At 42.1% G+C, this 25,009-nt stretch overlaps 1 protein-coding gene across 1 annotated transcript in view; it reads left to right on the top strand.

The window, feature by feature from the left end:
* The window catches only part of Lcor (ligand dependent nuclear receptor corepressor), a 105,574-nt gene extending 86,363 nt beyond the window's left edge, over positions 1-19,211 (top strand). The window contains exon 8 of the mRNA XM_041660856.1: positions 14,230-19,211. Within this exon, the coding sequence (XP_041516790.1) occupies positions 14,230-18,859 (4,630 nt within the window). The 3' untranslated portion in view covers positions 18,860-19,211. The remainder of the gene's footprint in view (positions 1-14,229) is intronic.
* Positions 19,212-25,009: the final 5,798 nt, after the last annotated feature.

The raw sequence follows: 25,009 nt of genomic DNA, 5'->3' as shown, positions 1-25,009 counted from the left end.
CTAATTTTTTTTTGACGATGACTGAAATAAAAGTCTTAGTTCCTAAAATTATCAAGTTAATAAAAAGGTTTCATGAGGAATTTCTACTAACAAAATCTTTGACTGAGTTAATGATGTAATTGTCTCTTCTGCAGAGGAATGTTGGAGTCTGGAATGATTGATAGCACTAATTTGAGAATATATACCTAGCTGGGAAATATTTTAGATACTCTTCAGGTGGGTTTGTACCATTCCAGGACATTTCTGATCCGTTAAAGGGCAGGGATGTAACACAAATCTTACATAATCAGCATGACAAGATGTTGTTAAGCTTGTCTAAAGTTGTTTGAGTTACTAAAAGAAAGGAGTGTTAGTTTAAAATGTTAGTTTTATCTATTAGTCTTTGGTTAATAGACTGTATTTTGATGAAGCATTGTTAGAGTTTACCTGGTTAGTGGTATGCGTAGGACCAAGGCTGTAGTTGGAAGTAGACCTGGTAAATCAAATTAGTGATCAAGGCAATAATAAACCATTTTGGCTATGTGAGGACAATACCAATTATCTCAAAACATACATAGTGAGGTTTTCATAGCAGAACAATTGTCAGAAATACAAATGGAGATTGTGGGCAGAATCTATACAGTTAGTAATGGAACATTTTTTTAAAGACAGGTCAGTCAAAAAGATGACGTGGGGTGTAGGATTCTTTCATGATTACTTCTTGCTGATAATGGGCAAAGTTTTAGATCTTGGAGATTGGGGAAAGCAGGTAGCTTTGGAGAAGTCTGTTTCTGGAGAATGCAACTCTGGCCTTCTGGGGTGAGAGCTGAAGGTCAATGGCCCTGGCCAGAGAAAGAGCAGTCTGTAACACTATAAATCTGGTGGAATAAGTAGTGTTAATGAAAGAACATGAAGATAAGACATTTTTGAGAGGAAAACTTTTTTCTTAGGTGCACGCTTGGTATTTTTAAGCATATGGTCTTGGCAGGTGAAAAAAATGGCATTCCAGGCCAGGGAGAGAGGGAAAGTTCCTCTCCCCGTAAAAATTTGGCAGGTGGGAAAAGCAAACTGTAGACAAATAATACTTGTCTGAGTTTATTTTCACCTGTGGTAATGTTGGTGAATCTAAATTGATTTCTTGAAGCTCTTAAGAACCTTCTTAAGAGGCTTATGAGGCAAAAATGTTAGATATCTCAGGTTATTATTATTTGTGGCCTGTATTGAAATCCATGTTGTAGAAAAAGAAAGGAGATTCATCTTTGAGTCATAATAGAAGTTTGGAATCCTAAAAATTATTATTGTTAGAAGAATATCCCCTTTCTTGTTTAAAAGGCTGTATGCATCTAAATTAAAGAGATATCTCCATCAAGATCAGGAGAATTATTAAGTTAAATTTTTAATATATGCATGAGGGCAATTGACTCCAAGTATGCATAATTAAAATAAATTGCAGAAGATAGGACAAGGCTTATAAGGAATTATTTCTGTCAACAATAATATGCTTATAAGTATATATAAACATGTATATATAAAAATATATTCAAAGAGTTTAATATGCAAATAATTTTTATAAGATGAGTTGATAACTTGTATATTTTAATTAATAGCTTATAAATTAAGTAAAATTTTTAGCTTATGAATTAAATTTTTATTAATATTTTATAGTTTACGGCTAAAGTAAATTAGTTTTTGAGCTTATTGTATATTTATAATAACAGAATAATAAATAAATTGTCCAAATTATCATTAGTCTGTATCTCTTTATTTTTAATAGTTTATGGTTAAAGTAAGATTGCTCTTGATAGTTTATAAGTTAATTGACTTATAAACTTGGAATTTTATTATCCCTGTTTCTTAGCCTAAAAAAATTAATAATGGAGTTATCTTAATATGGAGACAAAAGTTCTTAACCAGAAATATAATAGGAGATTGGTAATTATAAACCCCTTATAATGTATGATGAGATAAATTAGACATGGTAAAGAGGCCAAAACAACTCCTTTTATGGGTGAAGGAAAGGTGCAAATGTATTTTAAACTATTATGAAGGTGACAGGATAACAATGCATGGGCTCAGACATTTTTAAAAGCTAGTTTTAAAAGACAGACATTTTGAGGCTGTGTTTTTATCTATACCTGTAAGGTAGATGACATTTAATAAGACAATTAATTGGGCAGCTGAAGAAATGTCCCTAGTGTTTCGATTAGAGATTTTTGTAGTTAATGAAAACTGTAGTGTTTAAATTTTCAAAAGAAGCAACAGCATGCTTTTTGGCTGACTGGCCTGGAGGCCCTGAAATGTGCAGACTGCTGAATCTGAGATAGGACAGTAAAGGGACAGGGAAGATGGACACAGGCCAAAGTGAAGGCAGAGAGTATAAGTGATCAGAGGCAGAGACACAAAGAGATAATAAGCATTATAAAGTAAGATTTACCCAGTTTTATTGAACATCTTCAATCAAACTGAAAAAGACCTGTAGAATTTTTACAAATTGTCAGAGTGATCATCCTCTATTTAGATTCATCTGAAATGGGCTAGCCAGAAGTTCCTATACATGGCTGCGATTTTTAAACAAACCAGGAGGTCGGGTAGCTTCATCCGTATAGAGAGAAGAAGGAAAGAAAGATTTTTAGTACAGTGATAGGAGAAACAGCCTGGAAAAATAGTTTATGAATGTTGGGAAGTCATCCTTTGTGTTTTCAAATCAGCCTGAGTAGTTCTGTAGCCTGTAGGCGCAGGTGCTGTCTGCCTGCCTGCTCTGCACTCAAAGGAGGAGCAGCAGGCCACTTGAGCTCCCTGCAGCATGTAGTTTGAAGAGTTTTAGAGCAACATTTAACTGTTAAGTTTCCAAAGTTTCCAGGAGTCATAGTAAAGAAAACCTTTTGGAATAGGCAGGAATCTGAACTGCCAGCCATTAAAGCTGGGGGAGAACGTGGCAAAAACATCATTGGCCCTCCTCGCCTGCATTTTCAGGTGGTCTTGTTAAGTGGTTAGTTAGAAGTAACAAGGCACACCAATCAGGAGTGTAGCATTTCGCTGCCTCTCTGTTAGACCCTGAGTAAAACAGCAATGAGTTTTTTTTGGCTGAGAGTTTGACTTATATCCTCCAAGGTAATGTTTTCTATGCCTGATTTATCAATATCATCTCTTGAACTGTTAATGCCTGTTGCATTGTAGATTTTGTTTGATCTTTAGTAAGAAAATTACATAAAAAAAAAAAGAGAACACTTGAGTAAGGGGGAAAATTCCCTCATCCATAACAGAGCATTGATGGCCTTCGAACCAGGACTAGTGTTTACTGACTAATATTCTATTTAAATGTTCAACACTGTTTTATTAGATCCTTTGTGTTTTATCTGTGAAGTAAGGGTGTTTGAATGACTTTTAGGTTCAACCTTGGACCTTGTACAAATAATTTTTAATTAACAAATAAATATACAAATCTGCTTAAATATTGGGAATAAGTAGCTACCCTTTATAGAATAAGGCATTAGAAACCTGGTTACATCATTGCAGTGTTTTCTCAATGAAAAAGATACTAAAATAGGTTTTAATGTTATTTTCAATAGCTTGTGTTCAAAACTAGTTCACAATGTTAAGCATTTATTATGAACTATATGTGAATGAGATGGTAGTTTTATAAGAATCACCAAGCAGTCACTTTTTATTCTATTATTTTTATTGGTTTCAGTTTCTCTGTTGGGTGTAGCCTAATTCCACCTTAAGTATTTAGACATAACATAGGCCTGGGAGTCATAGTATATTTAGTTTTAGTTAAAATTAACTTTTTAAGAATATACAGAACTGGGTTCTATTCCAGAACACTGTGATAATCTATACATGTGAAACTTGAGCGTATTCTCTATTTTCAAAGTGTCTTGCTTGAACCCAGGCCTCCTCCCCCTCTTAATTGTAGTTAAAATATTTAAGCCAGGTGTAGTAGCATAGCCCTTAACTCCAGCATTTAGGAGGCAGGAGAATCATGAGTTCAAAGCTAGTTGGGGCTACATGATAAGGCTATCTGAAAATGTGTGAAATTTGTTATTGTAGCCCTTTTTTCCCTTATTTATGTGTATGGGTGTTTTGTCAGCATGTGTATCTGTGCACCACTTGCCTGCTGAGGAGGCCGGAAGAGGGCATCCCATCTGAAATGAGTGAAGAGAGGGTTGTAAGCTGTTGTGTAGGTTCTGGAACATGAGGCCTCTTACACAGTTCCTCTCCCTCCCCCGCCCCACCTGTGCATTGGTGTTTTGACTGCAGGTATGTCCGTGTGAGGGTGTCCGAACTGGAGTAACAGGCAGTTAAGAGCTGCAGTGTAGGTGCTGGGAATTGAACTCAGGTCCTCTGGAAAAGCAGCCAGTGCTCTTAACTGTTCAGCCATCTCTCCAGCCTTCTCTTAGCTATTTTTCAAGTGCATAGTTAAGTACATTCTTATTGTACAGTCACAAGAGACTTGGTTAGCTTGCTGACTAATGTGACTCTTGGTACCATTCCAATCTTTCCTGAGGTGAAAACATGAATGTTGGGGAGTTTTAAGGGATTTAGTTTTGTCCATACTACTGTAGCATGATTCACACAATCTAAAATGAGAATGAGGAATTTTACCATTAGATTCAGCTCAACTAATTAAATTTCAGTATCAGTTTGATTCTAGTAAACATGTCAAGGAAGTGAATAATATCAGTTATTAAAAGCTTGGGACTTGGATGCAGAGCAAAAACCATAAATTGAAGCCTTTTAAAGTCTCAATAAGCCTGAATAGGTAGGAAAAGAGGAGGTATCCAAGTCTGGCAAACAGGATTTTAAAGTTTTAAAGTACTAGCCTTCTATTACTATACAGTTTTAACAAGTTACCAAACCTGTTTTTGCCCTCTGTAAAAAGGGGCTGTAGTACCTGTCATGTCCAGTTGCTATGGAACTAAATTAGACCCTGCATGTAAAATAGCACTAAGGCAGACTCCTACTGGGCACATGCAAGTGCCCAATAAATTAAAGCAGAAGTGAATTACTTGGAGGTGTCATAACTTACTATGGAAGTAGGAGGAAATCGGATTGTTCTGTGTTGTGAAGGCCGCCAGAACTTTGAAAATGAGCAGAGTGGCGCACGCCTTTAATCCCAGCACTCAGGAGACAGAGGCAGGCGGATCTCTGTGAGTTCGAGACCAGCCTGGTCTACAGAGCTAGTTCCAGGACAGGCTCCAAAGCCACAGAGAAACCCTGTCTCGAAAAAAAAAAAAAAAGAAAAAGAAAAGAAAATGAGGCAGACATGTTTATGTTAGACTGAGGCATGGTCAGTCTTGTTTTCACCCCAGTTGAGGACTATGAGTGAAAAAGTGCCAGTCTGTATTTTGTGATCCTGTTTTGGGAAAATTAAACCAGTCAGTCATTCCTTGTTTCTTAAAACAACAGCAATCTAAATCAAAATAGAACCATTGTCAAAGTAGAAGACAAAAGCAAGCAGACTTCATTATCTATATCTATCTATCTATCTATCTATCTATCTATCTATCTATCTATCTATCTATCTATCATGCCGTATTCTGCTTGCATGTCTGCCCACAGGCCAGAAGAGAGCACCAGGTCTCATTATGGATGGTTGTAAGCCACATTGTGTTTACTAGGAACTGAACTAAGGACCTCTGGAAGAGCAGCCAGTGCTCATAACTGCTGAGCCATCTCTCCAGCCCCAAAGATACAGTTTTTTTTTTGTTTGTTTTAGATTTTTCGAGACAGGGTTTCTCCGTGGCCTTTTGGTTCCTGTCCTGGAACTAGCTCTTGTAGACCAGGCTGGCCTCGAACTCACAGAGATCCGCCTGCCTCTGCCTCCCGAGTGCTGGGATTAAAGGCGTGTGCCATCACCGCCCGGCCCAAAGATACAGTTTTAAAAGTATATGGAGACCCAGAAAGATGACTCGTCAGTTAAGAGCACTGGTTGCTCTTCCAGAAGACCAGGGTTCAATTCTCACCACCCACACAGCAGCTCAGCAATGTTTGTACCTCTAGATTCAGGATCTAATGCCCTCTTCTGGCCCTTGAAGGCACTAAGCACAATAAATATGGTGCACATACATATTTACAAGCAAGTACACATAAACTAATCTTTTATGGGCATTTTAATAAAAGGTGGAGACATTGGGAGAAGAGCTGCGTTTGCTGCAGACAGGGAAATGGGCTGAAGGGTGGAGTGTGAAGCAATGGGAAGTTGGCAGAAGATTCATAGATAAACCACGAGACAAGACTTTGGTTTGGGCTTTGGAAAGAACAAGTGTAAATAATAGCAGCATCTAAAATAAACTGATGGCAACGAGCTTCCAAGAAAACCAACCTATGTAACTGAACTCAGTAGTGTATTGGAAGCAAGGGAAGTGATAGCAATAGGGATAAATATTTAATAGAGCCTCATCAGCTTTATGTCTACATGAGAGTACATACATTTAGTTACGTTTTTGTCTTTCAGTGTTCCTATGTAAAACCAATGTGAATCTAAGTCCACCCTTACAACATAACACCTTCCACACCTTACACCATATCTCAGCAGTGGCTTTGGGTGTTTCTAAATAGAGTCTGGTGCAGGATAGCTTTAAAAGACTAATAATGACAACACCTCAGAAAAGGAAAAGTAGATGTAAGACATTTGGGCCACGTGCAGTGTAGTCTAGCTTCTCAGACTGAGGTGGGAATGCTTGAGGACTAGACCAACAAGGCAACATAGCAAGACCCCATCTCCTAAGAAACTAAAATGTGAGCGCAAAGCAATGGTGGCAGTTAAGAATACTGACTACTCTCCTAGGGGATCTGGGTTCAATTTCTAGCACCTACTCGACAGCTCACTACCTCTTTTAAGTTCAGTCCCAGGGGATCCAACACCCTCTTCTGCTCTCTGTGGGCACTAGGCATGCACTTGGTATACAAACATACATGCAGGTAAAACATCCATACACATAAACTCTTTTACACACTTTTTTTTTTTTTTTTTGGTTTTTCGAGACAGGGTTTCTCTGTGGCTTTGGAGCCTGTCCTGGAACTAGCTCTGTAGACCAGGCTGGTCTCGAACTCACAGAGATCCGCCTGCCTCTGCCTCCCGAGTGCTGGGATTAAAGGCGTGCGCCACCATCGCCCGGCCTCACATAAACTCTTTTAAAAAGAAACTGAAATACTTTGTTTATCCCTGTATTTCAATTTTATACACACACACATTTCCTTTTTCCCATATCTATGAAGCAGACAATTGAGAATACTAAATTTTAGGCATCTTTAGATTACTTAGGAATAATTTTTATTGTGTTCATTTTAAGTAATTTGCTATATGCCATCAAAGGCCTCAAACTTTAGGATATACCACAGATGTGTGTAGTTCTAAAATCTAAAATTTCAAGAGCGGAAACTTAAGAACCTCAAGGAAACATGAGAAAGTTAAGAGACGGGAGGTCAGGACATCACGGAGTTTTTTGGTCCGTATATCATCTGAAGGTTCCCCCTTCCTCTCACCCAAAAAAATTAAGATTATCTGTCAGAAGTACAGCAGTTTATTTCTTTTTTTTTAAATATTTATTTATTATGTATACAATATTCTGTCTGTGTGTATGTCTTCAGGCCACAAGAGGGCACCAGACCTCATTACAGATGGTTGTGAGCCACCATGTGGTTGCTGGGAATTGAACTCAGAACCTTTGGAAGAGCGGGCAATGCTCTTAACCACTGAGCCATCTCTCCAGCCCCCAGCAGTTTATTTCTTAAGAGGAGACAGTTGTGTTGTTGAGCTTTTCATGAAGTATGACGTCCTTTAGTTTTGTTTCTGTTGCCTCCTCTCGTAGCTCTTTTAGATGGATATCCCTCCGCCTGCACTGCCCTGAGATAGGATGATTATGACAAAGGAAATACATATCCATTCCTGGGACTGTGTCTAATGATGGCTTCTTTAGCACTTGGGCTGTGCCAGATCTTTCAGCAGTTACTTGTCTCTTTACCATTCTTAAACATTCATAAAAAATTAGTTCTTTCTTTGGGGAAGGAGCCCTTCCTGTCTATATTTTGTTTAAGGAGTGGTAGTTTTGTCCTGATGATTTAAACTGGGAATTAAAGAGCAGTTTCCCTAAGAACAACATAAATTTAATTTTCACTTGAGAAGAAGAAAGAAAAAGTAATAAATAATGTAGTAGTCTGGTTATTCTGTGCTCTCATGTGAGTGACCTTACCATCCAGACTTTCAACTCTGTAAGGCTCAGGATACATGACTTCTCAGCTCACATCCAGAGGTCACGTCTCTGCCTGAAATGGAAACTGGTTTATTTCCTGAAGTCGACTTCATTATTTCATAGGAGTTCTTGTTCTGACAGTTTGTAATCTACCAAATTAGTGTTTGTTCCATCACTGAGTGTTGTAACTTCAGGAACTATTGTTTTAAGTTTATGCCATTGATTCCAAATCTCATCTCTTACATCCTTTAAATTTCCCTTTGTCTAACGAGCATCAACTGTAGTATGTTTGGTCTTGACTGGGGTGATTGAGTTACAAGCAAATGTGAGTTTGGCGGGGAAGACTCACGAAGTTTGTTGGAAATGTCTACTTTCTGAGCCCATCACACTGCTGGAAAGCTGTTGGCCCTTCCGCTCTGCTCCTTCTCTAGCTCACACCTCTCACTGCTCACCATTTGCTGAGAGACCTAAAGCGTTAGTAACATTGAAATCAGGCTGTAGTGGCACAGGCCTTTAATCCCAGCACTCAGGAGGCAGAGGCAGGTGTGGATCTCTGTGAGTTTGAGGCCAGCCTGGTCTACAAAGCTGTTACACAGAGAAGCCCTATCTTGAAAAACAAAAAACAAACAAGAAAAAAAATGTAACCTTGAATCTTCTATGTAGTTGTATTTTACTATAATGTAATAAGTCAGACTGACTGGTTAAAAATCAGAAAGTTTAAAAACCAAGATGAGCAGCTTTAGCTGGTGTGTGTTGTGTGTGTGTTGCATGTAGCAGCCAGAACTCTGTATTGGGTATTCTCCTCTAGTGATCCTCACCTTATTTTGTTGAACTCGGTCTCACTAAACCTAGAGCTCACCAATTCAAACTAGAGCATTGGTTCTCAACCTTCCTAATGCTGCAGCCCTTTAGTACAGTGATTCCCCAACCATACAATTATTTCTTTGCTACTTCATTACTGTAATGCTCCTGTTATGTATCACAGTTTAAGTATCTGATATGCAACCCCAAAGGGGTTGCTAGACTAGACCGTTTGGTCAGTTGGCCCCACAGATCCTCCTTTCTTTTTTTTTTTTAACCTCCCCAGGCTGATTATAAGAACTTGCCACTAGGTACACACTTCCTTGCCCCCATTCTTTATGTGCAAGCTAGGGAGCAAGCTAAGGTTCCTATACTTTGCATGGCAAGAACTTCACTGACCGAGCTGGCTCCTCAGCTCTACTTTTTTACTTGTAGCTGGTTTACTTCTAGCCAGTTCTGTGGATGGAGGGATGAATGGATGAATGGAGGGAGGGATGGGTAGAGGGATGGATGGATGGATGGAGGGATGTCTAGACATGCAAGATTTCTAAATATGAGAAGTTAAGGACAAATGTGCCATCAAAACATTCAGGTCGGTCACAGCTCAGGGGTTTCTGGGCCATTCCTCAAGTCTGTGGTATCTTCAGCAGTAAGAGCTTTCTTTGGGGACAAACCAATGGCAATTGTATGTTTGGAAATCTCTTGGATAGCCCTGGGCAACAACTCAAAAAGGAACTTCTCATGTCTGGTATTGGCTTTTGTTAGGTGATCTTTGGCTGTTGGAAGAAGCACCATCAACCCAGATGAGAAAAGTTCATTAAAACCATATATGTTTAAAAATTATACAAAATTATGTGTATTATAGTTTTTTAAAGGTAAATAGTTAAACTCTTTGAGACTTTTTTCTGGCATCCTTATTTTACCCTCCTCCTTTGATATTTCCCTTCCTCCCTTAAGGGTCTCCTTTCCCGTTTCTCCTATCAGATAACTTACATCCTCCTATTTCCCCTCTACTGCTCCCCACCCCCAGCCTGAACCTTTCAGCAGATTTACCACACCCTGGGAGGACATGGGAAACATCCTTTCAGTTTATCGCCTAGTAAATACCACTTGTACACCTTGGTAGGGGACTGTGGATACACATCTATGTTTTCTTCGAAGACGCAAGCCAGAGTTGACTCTGCTTAAAGCCTTCTTGCTCTTCATGTTCTCAGACTAACCTTTTCTGTGCCTAACATTAGCTCCCATGTAGTTAGTGTTGGTCTTGATATATATATATATATATCGGTGGTGATTTGCCTACCTAGCAGTCTTTAGGTGGTCAAGAGCTAGCTGCTGGGGAGAGCCTGAACCTATTACTCCTAGATTCTAGATCCTTATACTTGGCTCTCAGCTCCCTGCCACATTTTCATCTGTCCTTTCCTGGAAACTAGCATAGACATCGACTGCCCACCATTTATATCAACCACAGGAATGTAAGTATTGCAGTATTGACTGGATAGGAGAGTTCAGCTGTGCCTAACCTCTGATCTAGAAAAACACCATTGAGTAAATCATTAAAGATAGGGTTGTGAAGCAACTCATTGCTTTTAAACTATGCCTTTTACAGTTTTTATGAGTATTATCTTATCCTTTTACCACACCCTTCTAAATTAGCCATTGAGCTAAAGGTAGAAAGACTATGTGATCAAGGCCGTGCTGGTCATTTCTCACCAAGGAGATAAACCGAGGACTAATTCTGAGAGTTGGAAGTCAGGTTCCTTGCCTTTTACAACCCCTCTCCTGTTTCCCAACCCCTGTGATTTCATTGTGCTTTGGTGGTAGTATTTAAGTATTTCTGCTTGATAAATAATTCACTTAACTATTACAGGAAGGGCTCCTGTTGATCAGAAATAACATGTGATTTCAACATTACATAAAGTCAGGCAGATGATTGCAACGTCTCTACTATATTTTTCATATTTAGTCAGGTGTCAAGAACATAATATGATACAGATTAATCACTGAACCAAAATACTATGGTTTTTTTGTTTTGGGGGGTTTGTTTTGTTTGTTGTTTTTGAGAGTTAGAATGAGGGAACTGTCTGCAAGATAGAATTTCTCTGCTCTGGGTTCACTGCTGGTTGCCTAGAAACGTTAGTGGGAGTACTCTATTCGGGCTCTGTTAAGATGCAGGACTACTTGAATAACATCAAACAAGGGTAAAACTTAACCATTTAAAACAGACTGACACCATTTTTTGAAAGCCAAACATGAAAAATTAAGCAATATAATTATCAGGAAGTTAAGATTAACTCTAATAGAAAAAGATAAGATCTCCTGAATAAATCAGGAGCCTGGGGACCATGGGAGAGGGTTGAAGGGGAGGGGAGAGGTAGGGAAGGGAGCACAGAGAAAAATGTATAGCTCAATAAAATAAAATTTAAAAAATGATTAACTCTAAAAATTAAATGGCCAAGTCATAAGATTAAAAATCATCTAAATTTAGATTTAGTTAAGAAACATTTTAGAGGGGAAAAGTAAGTAGTAATTTGGAGGCACAGCCAAAAGTGATTTTATGACTATAGTTGTAAAGTTAGCTATTTAATGATAGCTGGACAAAGGTTGGGTTTAATGTGCAGGCTCTTGGCTCCAAGGACACTACTGATGGGCTCCTACCTGTGCATCCAAATAAAAACACATCAGATTCAGAGCCTTAAAACACACCTAAGAACATATCACTTGACATCCCCTACACTACTGTCTTCCAACTGTCCAACTTTCTGCCTTTGTCTTGATGGTCAGGAATTACTGATTCTCAGAGAAGATCCTGTCTCAAGGAACAAGGGCAGATGGAGAGACAGATGTGTTAAGAGATAATGTGACTCTAAAGACTGACACAAAAATATTTTTAAAACTTGGGGACAGCCGGGCGGTGGTGGCGCACGCCTTTAATCCCAGCACTCGGGAGGCAGAGGCAGGCAGATCTCTGTGAGTTCGAGGCCAGCCTGGTCTACAAGAGCTAGTTCCAGGACAGGAACCAAAAGCTACGGAGAAACCCTGTCTCGAAAAATCAAAAAAAAAAAAAAACAAAAAAAAACTTGGGGACAGAGGAGGGGTGCTGGCAAGATGGCTCAGTGTATAAAAGTTTTGCCACCATACCTGATGACCTAAGTTTAATTCCAGGGACCCACCTGTTCGGAAGGGCAAAAACATACTCACAAAGTTTGCCTTCTGACTTCTCTATATGTATGCTGTGGCACATATGCACAATATAAATGGTATTTAAAATTTAGCTATCCATGATAGGACATAACTGTAATCCCAGTACTTAGGCAGTGGAGGCCAGAGAATGAGGAGTAGCTTGAGGTTAGTCTCAGCTACACAGAAAGTTTCAAGTCCCCCTGGGAAACAAACAAACAAAAACCTTGATTGCTTTTGCTAGAGTGTGCTACCACATCCATAAGCCAAATATATAAAAGGCAGAGGCTGGAAGATGAAAGACGATTGATGGAAGTTCCAGACTAGCCAGAACAATATACAGAGACCTTGTCCCAAAAAGTTAGAAACAGAGAAAGCAAAATTATTTAAGCCCCACTTTTGTGCAGTCTCTCAGTATATTGCTGTTCAGTCCCAGGATACAGATGAGGAAACTAAGGTTCAGAGAGACGAGACAACTTTCCTTTAATCCTGTAAATGTCAGAATAAGAGTGGAATCGGATGTGTCAGTTCCTATAACTCCACTACCAGTGGGAGGTGGAAAGACAGGCCGTCTTCAGCAAGCCTTCTTACAAAGGCATCTCCTGCCCAGGAAATGAAAGTCAAAAGGCAGCATCAACAATGGTTCAGCACACATGTATACAGCTGCCCTCCATGTTCTGTTGTGTTTTATATACCATCAAATAATAATCTCCTAAAGATCTACAAACCAGAGGGACAGAAAAGAGTGTGTAGGGGAGAAGTTGTATCAAACTCTGGGGTCCATTCACGTAGGCTCCCTAAAAGCTAAGCATCCAGAAGCATAAACCAACTGTGAAACTTCTTGACCATTTCTGCAGGCAATGCCTGTGACCTGTCTTGAGTCTAGTATTGGCCTCTCCCACCACCTTGACCTGTGTCACAGAGAGCAGACAAATGCTTCACCATGGGTAGACAGCTTTCCTGCAGAGCAGCTACAGAGCTGAAATGTTCACTGCCGATGGTCTAGGGGAGTAGGTGGTAGGCTAGTGTGACGGTAGTACTTCTGCCTTACGCCAGCCAAAGCTGGTAAGTCACCATTGGTGTTTCTACTTCACATCTGCCTCCTCACTTAGGCTGTAAATTAGAACCTGCTTGTTGTTCCATTGTCTAATATACCTATAAATGTAAAAATTCTTATTGCTGTTTGTGTCCTGTTCTGGATCATTATTAGTGATTCTGCAGCCAACTGTTCTTTCTGAGAAATCATTTTAAAGCCATTGAGTTCTCAAAATTCTTGTAAGATGATTTCTGTAATGCCGTGTCTCTGAATATTTGTCAGTGTTAATAGACTTAAACTAGTGTTATTTTAACACGGTTGCCTTGGCCTTCAGCAAAAGTACAGGCTGAATATTTCTTATCCAAAATACTTGGCACAGACATGTTTTGAATTTGACTTTCTCCAGATTTTGGAATGTTTGCATATTTTTAATGAGATATCTCAGGAGGGACTCCGACCTAATGTCAGAATTTATTCGTAGTTCAGGCTCAGTGTATGCATACAGCCTAAAAGGAATCTTACACAGTGTCTTCAGTAATCTTGCATTTAACAGTTGCAGTGTGTGTGTTTTTCCGCTTGTGCCACTATGTTAGCACTTGACAAGGTTCACATTTTGGATCAGATTTGTGGAAAAGATTGCTATTGCTCTGTGTTGGCTGTGTGAAGTTAAAAATGTGACCAAACTTTATTTTCAATATATCTCCTAAGTTAATTATTTCTGGATTTTTAAGTATAAAAGTATGAAGGTTTGGAGTGTAGCTCTTCCTAGCATGTGCCAGGCTCTCTTTGATGTTCTAGAACCCAAAAAAACAAGTATGAGAGATACTGATATTTTTGAGACTGTGGTGAGCTGGCTTTATATTCTAATTATGTTTTTCTTATTGAACTAAAGTAAATGATAGATTTGAATATAAATGACAGTTTTAGCCAGAATGCCCTCCCTCTTTAGAATATAAATAGTGTCTGATACAGTTCATATTATAGAAACAGTCCTTGGAAATGCACTTACTAATTTCTTCTTTTTCTTTGTTTGTCTAGTGAGGATTCATCAGAGGCATCAGCGGTAGATTCTAACCATCCATCGAAGCCCCCGCTGGAGAAGTTTATGGTCAAACTGTGCACGCATCATCAGAAGCAATTCATTCGTGTCCTGAGTGACCTATACACAGAATCTCAGCCAGGTTCTGAGGACCTGCAGCCTCTGGATTCCACAGAGATGGATGCCTCCACTTGCAGTACGGGTTGTGCCCAGCTGAGCAGCAGACAAAGTGAAAAGGATGATGAGTGTCTTGATGAGAAGTCTCCTGCTTCTCTAAGTTTGTTCTTAGACTCATCGGGTTCTCCTAGCTCTCTGAGTGTGACTGAAGAAACTGTGAAGGAACCATCTCCTGAGACAGACTCTGTAGATGGAAGAGAGACTGCCTTGACCATTGTCCAGAAAGAGTCCTCTGAAATTCCAGATGCTCGACTTAACGCCAGAGGATCAGCAGACAGTCCCACAGTAGGATGTCTCACTGCATTGGATTCTTCCTCTTTTAACTCCCTCCACAGTCCCAAAAGCTTAGAGGGCCAAACCACTGGGCAGGAAGAAGACACCAGCTTGAAGCCCCGTGAGGATACTGAAGACCACACCCCAGCCTCAGTCGAAAGTCTGACTGCAGTGGAAGTGGCAACTGAGAATACTGAAGAGAGTGGTAGCTGTGTTTCTCAAAGAAACTCATTCAGAGCTTTATCAGAAGAGACATGGGACTCAGGGTTTATGGGAAACTCATCTAGTACTGCAGACAAAGAGAATGCTTTACAGTGTAGCTCAAAAACATTCTTACACCAGGATTTAGAGGGAGATGAACAAGATGAAAGGCCAAAGCAAGAGAACCATCTTCATTCACTGGGTAGAAACAAGGTGGGTTACCAGACATACCCCAGTGACATGGGCCAATTTGATCATTCCAAAGGTGATTGGCTAGCTCCCAGCTCCACTCCAGCTGTGCACAGAGCATCCAATGGTCACTCACGAACCAAGATGATATCAGCCTCCATCAAGACTGCTCGGAAGAGTAAGAGGGCATCGGGCTTGAGGATAAATGATTATGACAACCAGTGTGATGTTGTTTACATCAGTCAACCAATAACAGAATGCCACTTTGAAAATCAAAGATCCATATTATCTTCTCGTAAAACAGCCCGAAAGAGTACCCGGGGATACTTTTTTAATGGTGATTGTTGTGAACTGCCAACTGTTCGCACACTGGCCAGAAATTTACGTTCCCAAGAAAAGGGAAGCTGCTCACCAATAGTACCAGAGGCAGTGGTGACTCCCAAACAGACTCCTACAATTTCCACCTCAAAGCATACAGTAGGTATACAGCTTCCCACCGTAGATGAGCAACTTCCCACAGTAGATGAGCAACTTCCCACAGTAGGTGAGCAGCTTCCCACAGTAGGTGAGCAGCTTCCCACAGTAGATGAGCAACTTCCTACAGTAGATGAGCAACTTCCTACAGTAGATGAGCAACTTCCCACAGTAGATGAGCAACTTCCTACAGTAGATGAGCAACTTCCCACAGTAGATGAGCAACTTCCTACAGTAGATGAGCAACTTGCCACAGTAGATGAGCAACTTCCTACAGTAGATGAGCAACTTCCTACAGTAGATGAGCAGCTTCCCACATTAGGTGTGCAGCTTCTGGAGGTAAATACCCCAGATAATTCTAGGAAGGAAAGAACCATTGCCCTTGAAGAAGGAGACAAAGACATGTCATCAGCTAAAGAGCATCAGGAGCCAGAGGTTTGCCTTACTGTGAATGAACAGGATCTTAGCAGCTCCCCTAGGCCAGGAGAGACCACAACCTATAGCCCAGCACATCTTCTGCCTGCTCCACTGCCTGATGAGGATATGCCTGATGTTCCAGAAGGTAGCGTTGTGGTTTCACCTCCCACAGCAAGTGTACTATCTTTCCTTGAGCAAGATCAGCCATCAGCTTCTCTTTGGGGTTCAGATGAAACACACACACTCCAGGAGTGCCACCTGGCTCCCACAACCAGAAGCACCCCCTTCATCTCTGGAGAAGACAGTGAAGACCTGCTATATAGACCTCAGTCTTCTCCTGAAACAGTCATCAGAGAAGAGCATTCTCTGTGCTCAGAAAATGAAAGTCCTACTGTGGATTTTGATCCTCCCCTAGGTCTAGAACTGTCTGAGCACGACCAAAGCATCAGTACCGAGGCTGAAACTGAAGACATCTCTGGGGAGACACTGTTGCTAGAAGCCGCCATGCCCCTCCTGGAAAGCAACATTGTCAGTGATGAGAACCCAAGTGAGCCTGAGGGAGGTGAGGCGGCAAGTGGAGCAGGACAGCTGGAGATGCCTGACAGTGACGTAAGATACTCATCAGAAAATGATCCAAGTCAGGCAAATGTTGACTCACCTGAGAATGTGGACAAGAAGAAAAAGGGTAAAAAGCTCCCTGAGGCCTCTGATAGGTGCCTAAGAAGTCAGCTTGTAGAGTCGTCCTCTGCTGACAAGTGCCCAGGAAGCCAGGGTTTGGATTCATCCACTGCTTGCCCTGAAATCAAGGTTTCTAAAAATCCTACTGTAAAGCGTTCTAAAAGAGAAGGGCACTCTGGTGGGGCAACACCTGAGGGCTCAGTGATTGACAGCATCCATAGAGAAGATCTGGAGGACACTGAAAACCCCAGTGTCAGTGAACGTTCCCCGGATGAAGATATCAAGCAGGAGGGTGAAGGAGTGGGAGTCATCACAAGGCAGACTCTTAAAAGCCTGCTAGCAAAGGAAGTCAAAAGAGAAGGGGAGACTTCCCCAAGCAGTGACCCCACCACAGCCAGCCAGCCACTGCCTGGGGAGAATCTGGAAATCAGTCTCTGGCCCAGACTAGATGAGAGAGGTGCACGTGTGCCCTCAGAAAGCATTCCTTGTAAGAGGGACCCAGAGCAGGGAAAAGAGAAGCCGGGACACATTGCCACACAGGATGTGGAAGCCGCTGTGAGTGTGGTAGATGCTGAGGACACCCGCTCTAAAGATGACGCTGGCCTCGCTACATCTAACTTAGCTGGGATATCAGCCAGTCAGAATGGTGATTCTCCTGGGCCATCAAAATTGGTAACACGGCCTAAGAGATTGCCGTCTTCAACCTACAACCTGAGACACAACCATCATTGTGTGGATGCCTTGGACACTACAAAAGTGACTTCTGAGAAGAAAGTCACACAAGTCAATCCAGCACCAAAGGAAAATGAAGCTTCCAAGAGTGTGGAGTCCTTAGATGACGATGATGCAGACACGGTGGTGGAGGAGCAACCCAAGTTCATGGGATGGTGTGCAGAGGAAGAGAACCAGGAGCTGATCGCCAACTTCAACGCCCAGTACCTGAAAGTTCAGAAGGGCTGGATCCAGTTGGAGAAAGAAGCGCAGCCAACAGCAAGAGCAAGGAGCAAGTCCGACAAGCTGAAGGAGATTTGGAAGAGCAAGAAGAGGTCACGGAAGTGTAGGGGTTCATTGGAGGTGCAGAAGTTCTCTCCTGTTCAGATGCTGTTTATGACGAACTTTAAACTGTCTAATATTTGTAAGTGGTTCTTAGAGACAACAGAAACTCGGTCTCTGGTGATTGTGAAGAAATTAAATACTCGTCTTCCAGGAGACGTACCCCTTGTTAAACACCCTCTTCAGAAGTACCCTCCTTCCACCCTGTACCCTAGTTCACTACAGGCAGAACGCTTGAAAAAACACTTAAAGAAATTTCCTGGAGCCATTCCTGCTAGGAATAATTGGAAAACACAAAAGCAATGGGCTAAACTACGAGAGAATTCTGGCCGGGTAGAACCAGAGGCTGGCAGTGACATCAGCCTCGGCCCTAACAGTGAAGACAGTGCGGAGGAAGTCAGGGAAGGTAGAAATAGCCATCCTCCCACCAACTTGCCTACTCCAGCCAGCACCCGGATCCTTAGAAAGTATTCCAATATTCGAGGAAAGCTCAGAGCCCAGCGCCTGGATAGCTCACTGGGTGGGGCTTCCGAAATTAAGCAGGGCCGAAAGAGCGTGTGCATCAACCCGCTGATGTCCCCCAAGCTGGCCCTCCAGGTGGGTGCAGATGGCTTTCCTGTCAACCCCAAGAGGGCTGAAGGAAGCAAGGGGAGAAGAGGGAAGCAGATGCCTGAAACCTTGATTAAAGTGGAAGGTCAGAACAAGCGCAAAAGAGCAGACAGCTATGGCACTCGGGATGATAAGGACAAGGGGCCAGCAACAAAAGCCAGCAGAGCCCTTTCTGCCAAGAAGCTAGCTGCAAAGGACAGAGTCGGTCAACTGTCCAGGAAGATGACCTTGAAAGAGAATAAAGTGAGGATCTGTAAAAAGGCTCCTGGGAAGAGCTGCCCACCTTCCAGGAAAGAGAGAGAGGATGCAAACAAAAGGTTTAGCCATCCTGCTGCAGCTTCTGACACGCTGACAAAGCCTGCAAAACAAAGGGGGACAGGAGAAGCCTCTTCAAAGCCCCCAAAAGCCGGAAGGAGGAGCAGGAAGCTGAGCAGTGGTAGGGGCCGAGCCAGACCCTTGACAAAAAGCCCAGAGAACCGGGCTGCCCAGAGAAAGAGAAAGCTCAAGGCCAAACTGGACTCTTCCCAGGGCAAACGGAGGCGGTTAGATGCCAAGTGATAGCTGGATGGCCGCTGAGAGAGGAACTGACCTATAGAAGGAGCCTTTTATTTTGCATTAACAAAATCTGCTTTTATAAGCTTATCAAGCCTTTCATGTTACAGAGAACACCAGTTTGAGATGGCAGAAAATGCATCTCAGAGAAGGGAACTTCTCCATGGCTAAGGGAAGTTGTACATTCTATTCTGGTTGTTCCTTGGGTTTTAAACTTGGAACCAAGCAGTTTTTGTTTTAAGAAGTACAGTGCCTTATTTATCCTTTTTGTTTAAAATTTGACAAAAGCTAAGAAGCTGATGTATGTGACTAAAGGCTTGTATTTTATACTTGACGCACAAGCACTTGCTCTGTCACTGAGGAGGCCACCGCTGCGCATGCGTGAGCGCGCGAGCGAGCGAGGAGCCGGCAGCAGCTGCCTGTGCGCCCCTGGACAGGTGCACCTTGCAGACCGCAGCACAACTCCCCTCTCTGTCTTGTTTGGGTTTTATTTGCGTAATATTTGAAAGCTGAACCAAATCATTTCTATGGTATGTGGAGAATGCAGGGGATTTATAATTATTATAAAAGATTAATATTTGTTTCCTTCTGAAAACTCATATTGTTTATCACCCCTTCATCCTTTTTTTTTAATCATTTCAGATCATGTTCTCTGATTTGTGTGCCCATGGGACAAAAGCTGTGCTAGAAACGCCTCCTCCTAAACTGTGTTCCTACTAACTGTGTCACCCTCCAGTTTGGGGCCGTGCAAGCGTGGTAGTACTACTTACTCTGTGAGGTTTGCGTTCCATTTTTTTTTTTGTTCAAGTTTTTTGTGTATATTTTCATCTTGTAGCTGTCATTTGACCATTAGAATGAGTTATTCTTTGTCTTATTTCTTACACAGAGTACTTCCCTATGCAGTGAAAGTCAAAATGTTCTTTTCAGCAATAGGAAAGCTTAGCCTTGTGCATATGCATCTGGGTGCATCTGCATGTAGTTGCTGGCCACAAGTGTCTTCTGGTACTAGTTTCACAGTAAACTTCCCTCTTCCCCACGCAGTGTATCTGTAAGCGGAGTCCATACACATCCCTAATACCACTTTCACAGCCGACTTGGAGTGCAGTAGAGTACCAGGCAGCTGAGAGAAACTGCCCAGAATCTCCGTGGAGCCACACCCCCATCCACGCTGAGTGACATTCAGATGGGACTCCCTGATGTGAATGAATAGCCTTGCCTGGAGTAGGTGTCTGTTCTGATTGATAGTTCCATCCTCCCCATAGCATGTCACTCTGTCCCATGGCTCAGAAATGAGAACTGCAATAACTGAAAGTGATGATGTTTGCCTTTCCTGGGTGGAGCCAAAACCAGCCCCATTGGCTTTACTCAGGGCCTCTGACGTTGCTCCATTATAACAGTGTGTACTTGACTTTTCCTTCGGGCCAGTCAGCAAACCACCTGGTTGCTAAAGCCTCAGTCGGCTTTGACATGTTCTGTCTTCACAGGCTTGCATGGACAGCTGCTGCCCTGTTCTTAGTAAAAGTTCCTACTTAGGTTCTTTCAGATCTTTTTAGATCAACCCAGATGGACTTCTTTTATATGCAAATCATGATAAAAAAAAACAGGCCTTCTACCTATTTTGCTATTGTTAAAGGTTTGCTGCAGATAATGGAAACTTGTGATAATTGGGTAGGACTGGAGCTTTGATTCTTGAGAAATTGAGAATTGTGTTGAATTTCACAGATAATGAAAGTTGTGCTTTCGTGTTTTTTAAATGTCACCTCTGCCCCACGAACGTTCGTGGACTTCCTCCCTCACTGCCTCCTTCACGCCCCTTACCTTCCCCACCCCCATTATTCTTTTTATTATTATCTTTGACCTTGACCGTTCACAAGCTACCTATCATGAGACTGCTGAGTGCGTGCTCGAAACTCTTCCTCAGCATTAAGTTGCACAGAAGCATTAATATGTTTTGAGTAGGTTCATTTAATATTTTAAAAATGGTTTTAAGGCTTAAAAGAGCTTTTTCTATAGTTGTCACTGGATATTGTTGTTGTAGTGACTTAAACAGCCAGGCTTACTAATGTGAGGTGTGTCGATGCCCGCACATATGGCGCCCTGGCCACACCCTTGTAAGGCTTGGGTTAAGTTAGAGGGATGAGTGAGGAATAAGACAGTGGGACACTTCCAGTTTCAAGTTCATAATTCATTCCATTACTTTCCCAGTGTGTTTTTTCATTTTTAAAAGCTCACTTCAAGATAGTAGGCTGCATTTGCGGGAGCCGTGTGGAAGCGTCTGTTACGTACCCACGTAACAGTGCAGTAGGCATCTTTAAAATTGGCTTACACTTAACAGTAGTGACTGCATTTATGTAGATGCACACTTTACAAAATTAGGACATTTAAGGGTTTTAATTGTTTCACGTTTATTGAACTCATTTTTGCTGATCTGGTTAATTTGTTAATAGAAGAAGAAAAAAATCAAAACTTGATGGCAGCTCTAAACCTTTCTATACCCATAGCTGGGAAATTGTCCCTTCAGCATCTCCTGGCTTGGCTCTCACTCTTGGTTCTCCTTCCTTCTTGTAGCCATTTTCAAATATGACTTCCCACCATATGTGATGCACTCTGTTGCACAGTTTGGATCCTAAGTCTGAAAGGTGTTCTGCTCCTGGCCCTATGCTCTCTAAAGTGGCTGTCTAAGGCTCGAGCTGAAGTTGATGCCAGAGGACTAGTGTTCCCTCTGTTCAGGATCTGGAAGATGTCCATGAAGCTAGCTGCGAAGCTCTGTGTGGCATCCCTAAAGTGCAGTCTGCTGTGGTGACAGGCCTGCTGTCTCACTGAGGTTCAGAATCTTGCCCAGGCGCTTTCTCTGTTCTAGTAGCTTCCAGCATAGGAATGTTACCTGAGTCTGTTGACCCACATTTGCTAGTTCCTGGGATTCCCTGGGTTTGGCTGTTTTTATTTTGTTGTTGTTTGGTGGGGTTCTTTACTGAAGACTTGATCCTGTCCTATCTAAACCACAGTCAAGCTGTGGGGTTTGTGCCTCATTGTTCTGTAGTGGCTTGGAGAAAAGAGCCATCCATTTCCCCCGGGGACCCTCTGCATCCCCTGTGCACGTAACTCATCAGCAAGGATCACCCTAAGACAGACACTGTAAGTCAGGATTTGGCCTGTCTCCAGCCTTGTGATGGCTGCTGGACTGAGAGCACAGCTGTCACTCATTTATGAGCAGTGTTTCTATTGGTTAGCAGACCTAAGAGTCCCACAGGAAATGACTCCATGCTCTGTGATGCAAACTGGAGTTGCTATGGTGTTGTCATCAGCAAGTCTGTGCTTGTCATATTAGAAACAGACTGAGTTACCCAGAAGTCTGTTTGGGTAACATCCCTTTGGTCTCAGGTCAGCCAGTGCAGGCCTCCTCTTAGCTTACCCTTGAGCTGTCATAGACATGCAAACTGTGGGCTGGCTACTCATGTATAAATAAAGTTTTATTAACTTAGAACCATGTCCATATCCTTATTGGTTGTCCATGGTGCAGATTAAACATTTGGAGAAGCGGTCAGGAAGCCCACAAAACCTAGAATAGTTACTATTTGTATCTTTGAAAAAGCCTGCTGACCCCTGCTTGAGAAAATAATTCCTTTTGGGAATTAATCTTCCCCCATTTCTCTTCTGCCTCACACCCTCTGTCTCCCACAAACCCCCCCCCCCATCTCAGTTGTCTTGAGCATGTTTCTGTATGCTTCTGCTGTAGAGACACATCACTGAGACAGTTTCAGAGTAACTCAACTCTTAACAAGCTGTGTGTCTACCTTTAAGTCCCTCCCTCTATCCCCACAATGAAGCCACCACAGTCTATAGACCAGAACCCCTGACCAAGTTGCCTCTGGAGTTCTTAAGTTGTGTGGACTATCCCATGTTGCCTCCCGTAGTGTCTAATCATAGAGCTTCACTTGTTTACTAAAATACGCCAAGACTGTCCGGATGAGATGAGCTGCTAACACTTCTGTTGGTTCTGAATCTCAGTGCCACAGTTAGCTGTGGGAAAGGCTCCCAGCATGGAAACAAAAGCCTGGTGACAGCCAGTGTATTACCATTGATCTATTTTCAGTCACACACTTTCAAAATAATTTTATTAAAGGCAAGTGAACAATAAAATGGTAGTTTTTGAACTGCTATAGAAGGAGTTTTGGGTTCTATCTTTACATCAAATCCAGTCAGCTTCCAGAGTGTTAGTCCTCCCCTCCCCTGAAACTCAAATAAAAGTTTATATTCTGCATTCCAGAATGAAGCCGAATGTCATGTCAAAAATTTTAAAAATGGGGACCTTGTCCCCCAACTAGTGGACAGTGCTGAAGATTGTGCTCTGGCCCTGATAGAAGCTAGGCAGACCTCTACCACTGAGCTACGACCCTTGCCCAATTATTTTGAATTCTTCCCTGTTGTTTTGTATTTTATTATGACACTATCCACTGAAATGCTAGAATGCTTGAAATATGAAGTCACATCTTTGTATGTATTCCCAAAGCAGTCCTCATATCCATGCAGCAGATACTTTTTTCCCTAGGCTTGCTCCCAAATCCTTTGCAAAGAAAGACTTTTAAAAACTTAAAACCAGCAGAACTAGGAAACTAGTATTTTGAGACAGCTTTCAAAATGATTCACCTACAAGGGATGGATTGTAGGGCCAGCTTCTTGGCAGCATCCCATTCTTCTGCACTCAAGGGACTACCTGGTGAGCAGTATGTAAAAGCTGTCTGTAATCATGCTTTTGTCTTTGGAGTTGATACCGTTGCCTCCTTCCTGGAGTTGTCGTTTCCCAAGCTTTATGATGGTGTCTTTCAGTGCTCTGGGCCCAGCTCTTCCTCTAGCAGACAGGCAACTGCATAGACTTGCATGCCAAGGAAAGAGACCCTGAAGCTTCCACACCCTGTGGGCCTGTCCTGTTTAACAAGCTGTGCAGTTTGTAAGCCTCTTGAAAGCATAGACTGCCTGCCTGAAAGATCATCCAAGTGCCTGTGGTATTAGAATACCCCAGAGGTTGAGTGAATGGGTTTACACTTTTTGAATTGGACAAGCGGAGATAATAAAACTAACAAACTGTATGTGGTCCACACTACCTAGAAAAATTATTCCTTGGCCTTTTAGGTCAGTGTACTGATTTTTGCAAAAAGTCATTATCAAATTGTATGGGCAGTTAGGCACATGTTTTCTTTGTGCATATAGGCCAGCATTGCTGTAGTCCGTTGGGTATCTTGCTTGTCTGTCTCAGCACAAGGTTGGCTTTGTGCTGCATCACTCCTGATTGTGTTTGTAAGGAAGAAGGAGAGCATCTCTGTTCATTAGATACTCGCTGATGAGTTGCAGAATCACTGTATCTATTAGAATCTTGTTTAAAGTACAGTCTTGTAAACCATGCAGTCATCTTTGTTAGGCATCACAATGAACTTGACTGATGGAGACATTCCACCAGCAGTGTTGGCACATGCTGATTTCCAGTGGACTTAGAGCCTACAGTAGTGCCTCTCTGAAAGCATAGGAACTGGTAGTTTCACACCCATAGTCCTCATTTGTCTTCTGTATATAGGATATGTGCAGGTTTACGTTCTCAAGTTTGGTCGATATCTCTGAATACTAGTGGCTGATCTTTGTGTGTTTGAAACCTGAGTCCAGGCCACACATTTTTGACATGGCCAGTGTGCCAACAGCACCTCGTCTGTGCACCAGCAGCTTTCGGCAAGACAAGTTCAGGTCCCTCTTGGTCAGGCCTGAAACTTGGTCAAGCCTGAAGCAGCTCCTCATCTGGGGAGTCATTCTTGGTACCTTGCCTTTCCTTTTCCCTCCTGCCTTTGGCCTCCTTCTGGGTGGCATCTTCTCTGGGACACCCCCCCCCCCAAGTGCTTCTCTGAATGCATACATGCCACATGAGAAGAATTTCTCTCATTGCTAGATTCTCACAGTGTTTAGTGGGCTGTGTCTGAATGCCCTTCAGTGATCACCTTTTTCCCACTCCAATTGGTACCATGATGAACATCTTGTGTTGTAGTTAGAGCTGTATGTAGTGTTCGGAAGCATTTATGGTAAAGATACTAAACAAATAAGATTGGCATAATTTTGTATATTTATACCACAGGTAGGGATTATTGCTAGAGCCACTGTATCTTAGGGTACTTA

The sequence above is a fragment of the Microtus oregoni genome, unplaced genomic scaffold (genome assembly GCF_018167655.1).
Source record: "Microtus oregoni isolate MIOR12 unplaced genomic scaffold, Mior012 000012F_ref0000307, whole genome shotgun sequence".
NCBI lineage: Eukaryota > Metazoa > Chordata > Mammalia > Rodentia > Cricetidae > Microtus > Microtus oregoni.
This window is presented reverse-complemented; position numbering and strand designations above follow the sequence as displayed.